Source organism: Rhea americana, unplaced genomic scaffold, assembly GCF_003343005.1.
Source record: "Rhea americana isolate MKP2758 unplaced genomic scaffold, rheAme1 scaffold_22, whole genome shotgun sequence".
In the NCBI taxonomy this organism is placed as follows: domain Eukaryota; kingdom Metazoa; phylum Chordata; class Aves; order Rheiformes; family Rheidae; genus Rhea; species Rhea americana.
Genome location: NW_028186329.1, coordinates 7,342,584 through 7,348,583, shown reverse-complemented (window position 1 = coordinate 7,348,583; position 6,000 = coordinate 7,342,584). Strand labels below are relative to the sequence as shown.

Sequence of the window (6,000 nt, the reverse complement as noted above, 5' to 3'; positions counted from 1 at the left end):
GGTGCTGAGGCCGGTGCTGCCGCCAGGGGGCCGGGGCAGCTGGCGGCGGGCCCCGCGGAGGAGGATGCTGAGCCGCCTGCAGGAGCTGCGCAAGGAGGAGGAGACGCTGCTGCGGGTGAAGGCGGCGCTGCACGACCAGCTCACCCGCCTCAAGGTCGGCCCCGGCCGCCGCGGAGGGGGAGGCGCCGCGGCGGCCTGAGGCGGTACCGCCTCTGGGCTTTCCTTTCCTTTTCTTTTCTTTTTTTCTTTTTCTTTTTTTTTTTTGATATATTTTGCTGTTTGTTGTTGTCTTGTGATTTTTTTTTAGGGGGACGTTTAAGGAGCTGACCGGTGAAACGGCAGCAGTCCGCTGCGTGGCAGCGGCCTCGAGCGCTTTGACTTGTCCCCTGCGCTCTTGCGCCGTCCCGACGGGCAGCTCGCACCCGCCGTGGCCGCGGCTTCCTGCCCGCGGCGGTGCCGAGGCGGGCGCAGCCCCGCAGCCGGCCTCGGCGGGCGCGGCCCTGCCTCGTGCTGGGGTCCTCGCCCGTGAGCTCGGGCGGSCTGGAGCGCGTTGAAACTTCTCCTGAAAGCTTTGCTGTTACTGCCGTTGATCGTGCGAAAGTATCTAGCTTCGAAGTCTAAAACTCTTAAGAAATAACTACCACAAAAATTTTTGTGTTCCCTTATTTCCAGGTGGAAGAGCTGGCACTGCAGTCTATGATTAGGTCCAGAGARGAGAACGTAACAGTCTCTTCATCAACAGTTGCAGAGGAGACTCAAAAAGTAAGGAAACAAGGAGACTCGTTTTAACCCATAATGCTGTATAGCAGCATGAACGACAGGGAAAGGAGCATTTTATTGATTTATTTCTTTGAGTGGCTGTAAGAGCTTATATGGATGGTTTCCATTTAGAGATCTTAAATTTAATTTGTTTTTGCTTCTCATCAATTGAAATCTTCAGGCTACAAAATCTGCCCAGTTTGTTGCTGTTTTATGTTTCAATTTAAGCTGAACCCGAAGAGATTTCACCTTATATTTACCCTCTCTGAAAGCAGCGTGTTGTTTCCAGGAGAATTGGGGAATACCTGCTTTATATTTGCATAGTTTTAAGCTGCACTTTATGGAGTTTCTTAGGCATTGTGTCTAATACTCTTATATATGACATGCTGTTTTAGTCAACTGATCATATAAGATGGAAATGCAAATACTATCTGAACTTCATACTAATTATATGTGATCAGCTTGAGTTAGTTGAAACCCTTCTATGTAGAACTGATGCCTATCACTTTGGGCTCTTGTACTCAACAGGTTTAGTGCCAAGATCTCTAAAAGACCTATTCAGTTTTAATAGTGATTTGTAAAACACTGTTCCTGATAACTGGTAAGTAAGTTAAACAAACACTCTTCTTATAACAGACTCTAGGGCAGATGGATAACGAGGCTGCTATCAATCAAACTGAATTACATCTAAGTCTTCAAGATCATGAAGAGGAGGAGGAGGAAGAAGAGGAGGAGGAATCAGATTCTTGAAAAATAATCAGAGATGGCGATCTTGATTTTTAATGTAGACTCAGGAATTTCTTCTTCGTTCATATAAGATCTGCCAGCAGATTTTTCTTTTTGTCCTGTGTATGAACTGTATGATATGTAAGATTTTTGGAGGGTTCTAGGGAAGTTACACTTGAAGACATGAATGTCACAAGCTTGGCAGATCTTGATTTATATGTTAAAAGAATGAAAACTTGCTGCACAAATATGTAGCATAATCTTTTTTGCATTCAAAAATCTAATGTGTAGCTTACATCTTTATCTAGATCAAGAAAACTGTTAAACAAGTCAGACTAATTTGACACATGCACTAAAAGCAATAACTTGTCTGTTCTTATTGCTGAAAAATAAAACTAGTTCTCAGTGACTGGTTGCTGAACCAATGATTATATAAATAACCTCATCTGCATAAACTGAGAATTTTAAGAATTGGCAATGAGAAAAGATTTGACCAAGATTGCTTCCATGCTTTCAGCTAATGTATTCTCGGTTGTATGGAAAACTAAACGTACGTTCCCTGTAAATGTGATGATAAGAGATGTAGGTGCATTGAGAGAAGCATCTATTGCACTCTAGGCTCTCACTGTTAATTTTGAGCACAATAGCAAGGTAGCCTCTCTTTGTACCCACTGGTGCTGTTCTTAAGTACTGTCAGTCTGATTGTAACAGTGAAGTATTTTCTACTTCTTGCTCTTTCAGAGGAGTAGCCAATTAGCCTTTTTATTGTTCCCAGATTGTATGGTAAGAATTAGTTCACAACATATTACTCGTAATAAGGAATTAATGTTCTTTAATTAGTTTTATTTTCTTTTTCCCCTCACAGTAACTCCATAGGTCAAAGTAAGTCCATCTTCTACTTTCAAGTTATCTTCAAGAAGGAATATAAGGCATTTAACAACTTATAAGATGGAAAAGTGACGTAAAGTTCCTTCCACAGTTTCTTTAATGGTACAGTAACAAGTCAGTGCTGCTCTTAGTGATAGGCAGTATGTTCTTTCTCCAAATGGAATGCAGATACCATGTGGCGCAGCTGGTTATTTTATCAATTCTTAAAGAGTTGTTTGGAAGCACAGAAAACCAAACTGTGTTAAGCTGATTAAAAACAAACAATAAAAGTATTATGCTAACTAATTTAGCCATTTTGTCAAGCTGTCTTACTAAGAAAATATTCAGAGATGTATCCAGGGTTGTTCATTATACAACTAGTGTATAAAGGTGCTGATGCTATCTCAGTTTGGCATTAGTAGCTCAGAGAAAATAAAGGTAAACTTCAGAAGCATACTTAAGAGTCAGAAAAGAGCTTGGAAAAGTATTTGGTGTCCTGTGTGCGGTCAAATAAATTCCTGCTACTGCTTGAGGAGAGCCTGTTTATTTGGCTTGTAGCTATAGAAACTAAATGCTAGAATGTAAATACAGCATTATCCTGTACAGAAGACTAATTACCTTGTAAAGAGGCTGGATGTCCTTACGAAGGAGCTTAGAACTTGAGCACAGAACACTTAGCAAAGCCTTCCTAAGACGTGCAAGGGAACAACAAAAAGTCTGAGCAGAGAAAACTATAGCTTGGATCGTCAAATAATTTTCTTTAAAAGTGTGTGCGTGAACAGTTGGTTTTGCAAGGTCTCAATAGCTGATCTCTCCTCCTTTGCKTGTTACAGTGCTCAGTATAGTTGTGGCACTGCGCATGTGTCACTCCATGTGTCTCTGTCTTTAAACAGGGGCGATTGTCTTCCTGTCTTTTGCTTCTGGGGAAATGGCATTTTGGAAGGGTTACTCTGGGGTTTCACCTACAAAGGTCAATTCGGACCTTTGAAACCTTGTTTGTCCCTGCATGCTACAGTGTAGTTTTTCACAGATACACTTTATATCCTTGCTCCCTCCTACCTTTCATGGAAAAGGCCATTGCTTGCTTTTGAATTCAGACGTACAAGTTCTGGCAAACTAGCTTGCATGTTGCAATAAAGTATGTTTCCTGTTGTCCTACTTTACTGTACTTTTAGAGTTCAAATTATTGCTGTATGTGGAGCAAACATAAGTAAAATGGGATTTCATATCAAAACTTGCTTTTCGCATGCTGTTTCTTTTACCAAAAAGTGAAAAGGTACTATAGAGTGAGTGAGTGAGTGTGTGTGTGTGTGTGTGTAATTTACATCTACACCGTAGGACCGATTTTAAATTAGTGTAGCCTTGTCACTAGTATCAAGGGCCAAATTCAAGTCAGAACAACACAAAGGTGATCTTAAAAGTGTTTGTTGATAAACAATCTCCTACTGTTGATGGGTTGAGCTCTCTGAGAGTTGATGCTGTTGTCTAAGTGGAAGATAGGTTCATAGCTAGAATGATTTGGATGCCGTTTGGAAAGAATGATCTAACCCGCCTCTGAAATCAATCTTTCAGAGAGCTAAGCTTTTTATAGTGTTGCTCAGTACCCATTAAGAGAACAGGGACATGCAGATGTACCAAACCTCTCTCCCTGTTGTTTTACAGCAATAGCTTTCAGCTTGTGGAAAGTTGTGTGGGTGGTAGATGCTGAAGCCAACCAAGAGAAGTGATACTAGCAGAACAAGGGGATGGGGAAGCAGCAAAAAGCCAAAGCACTTACAGTTTAGCACCATCACTCTCCATTTGACACCAGCACGGAAGTTGGCCTCCCCACAGCAGCTTGGATCCCAATGTTCCTGCCCTTTTGTGCACTATTTGTCACTTTCCATTTCATCTTTGTAATGGGAAACATTTTGTAATGGGAAACATTTTGTTAATCTAGTAAATTAGGCTTTAATAGCATGAGAAAACATGTACAGTTTCTGCCTGAAAGGGAAAACAAATACCAAGTAGCTTGTGATTGTCCTACTTGATGAATAAGGATTTATATAAACCTATAATATACATACGTAATTTTGGACTTAGAAATGATGATACTGCATGTTTACTGCAAAAATATACAGGAAAAAGTATGTAATGCAGTAACAGTTTAGTATCAAGGCYATGATTGATTTTATCTAACTTGATTTTGAATCAAAAAAACTTCACAAAATTACTTGATAATATATTTATTAAGAGAATCCATTGCTAAACATCTGAGAGAATAAAACAATATAGGATTTTAATCCACTTTAGACACTAGACACATAGTTTTAATGACTCTTTAGGTTAAAAGGAAGTAAATTGACTGGATCTTTGTCTTGGTTTTATAGGACATTTTAAAGAACTAACTTTTAAAAATCAATTAGAAAGACATACATCACTAAACAATCCCAAGTATGATGATACATTTTTTAAAAATAAATATAGAAATATGAACAAGTCTACAATTAGAATAGTGCCCTGTATTTTCTGAGAAATACAGAGAGCTCTTGCCTTCTTTACTTGGAAAGAGATTGCTAAACAACAGCAAAATTGGAACCATTAGGCCCGACTTTCAGATACAGTTTGGCAGCAGCAAAAGCATGCTTGACAGATACAGTCTTTGAGGGTCTCTAACCCTTTTCGCCTGGGAGATTAGATAAGCATGATTGAAGTACCACAATTTACAAAGAATCTTGATAAAGTTCAAACAAACCAGGGTAAGTACCACCAGTGATGTTTTCATTAAGAAAGAATATCCATAATCACTTAAAATCAGCAAGCACTGTAACTTAAACATTTCACATTTTGGTCAGTAAACAAGTGAATGTAATCCAATACAATACCAATTAGTTTATGACAAATTTTAAAACAGTTTGGCACATGCTAAAGACATTCTTCCTTAAGAGGTGAAATACATGTTTGAACAGGTACAAGCTTAGGAAATAGGACCAAAATAGCGTTGTTCTTAACAGATGTACAGTACAAGATTTGCTCTTCCATATTCAGACTCCAGCAGCATGCGTGGGTGTACTTGGTTGGTTAAGGCCTATAGTTGAACAGAGCCATCCTGCAAAATCCACCTCCTCCGCTTCAGATCTCTTAATAAAAGCATGAATCTAAGCAGAGAAAAAGAATATATTAAATAAAAATGCAGAACTTCATAATCAGTAAATTAATTATTGAGTAACATGAATTAATACTAATCTAGTTTAAGTAAACATGTGGTTTGCCAATTAATATACCCAGCCTGAACCGATGAGTTATTTCAGTAGCCAATATGAAATATACATATTGCAAAATATTCCAGAGGAACTCCTCCTACATAATGCCTATTACAGAATACTTACACCACAAAGTGCAATGAGGATGTGACTCAGATATCAAAGATAGTACTGTAAAATGTATGCCTGTGCTTTCACACACACAGTAGGGTTTTTTTGAGAAAGAAATACTCCAATTGCATTTTCAACCCTGCTGTAAAGTAATAATCGGGGCAGGGAAAAGCTTAATTTTCTGCAGTAGATGTCCTCACATCCACCTTAAGGCCATCAAAAGGTCCACAGAAACCAACTACATAAATCTTTCATTTTTGCCTATGTGAAATCCTGTCTGTGCTGCCTAGTAGTT

General features: G+C 39.3%; 2 protein-coding genes across 2 annotated transcripts in view; one reads left to right on the top strand and one right to left on the bottom strand.

The window, feature by feature from the left end:
• The first annotated feature begins 6 nt into the window (after positions 1-6).
• SNAPC5 (small nuclear RNA activating complex polypeptide 5) lies at positions 7-3,586 on the top strand. Its single transcript, XM_085305439.1, has 3 exons — positions 7-154; positions 673-762; positions 1,396-3,586. The coding sequence occupies exons 1-3, from the start codon at positions 65-67 to the stop codon at positions 1,507-1,509; spliced, it is 294 nt and encodes a 97-aa protein (XP_085161565.1). The 5' UTR covers positions 7-64; the 3' UTR covers positions 1,510-3,586.
• A 975-nt stretch (positions 3,587-4,561) lies between these two features.
• Positions 4,562-6,000, bottom strand: part of MAP2K1 (mitogen-activated protein kinase kinase 1) — a 42,482-nt gene continuing 41,043 nt past the window's right edge. Inside the window, exon 11 of the mRNA XM_085305438.1 lies at positions 4,562-5,489. Within this exon, the coding sequence (XP_085161564.1) occupies positions 5,376-5,489 (114 nt within the window). The 3' untranslated portion in view covers positions 4,562-5,375. The remainder of the gene's footprint in view (positions 5,490-6,000) is intronic.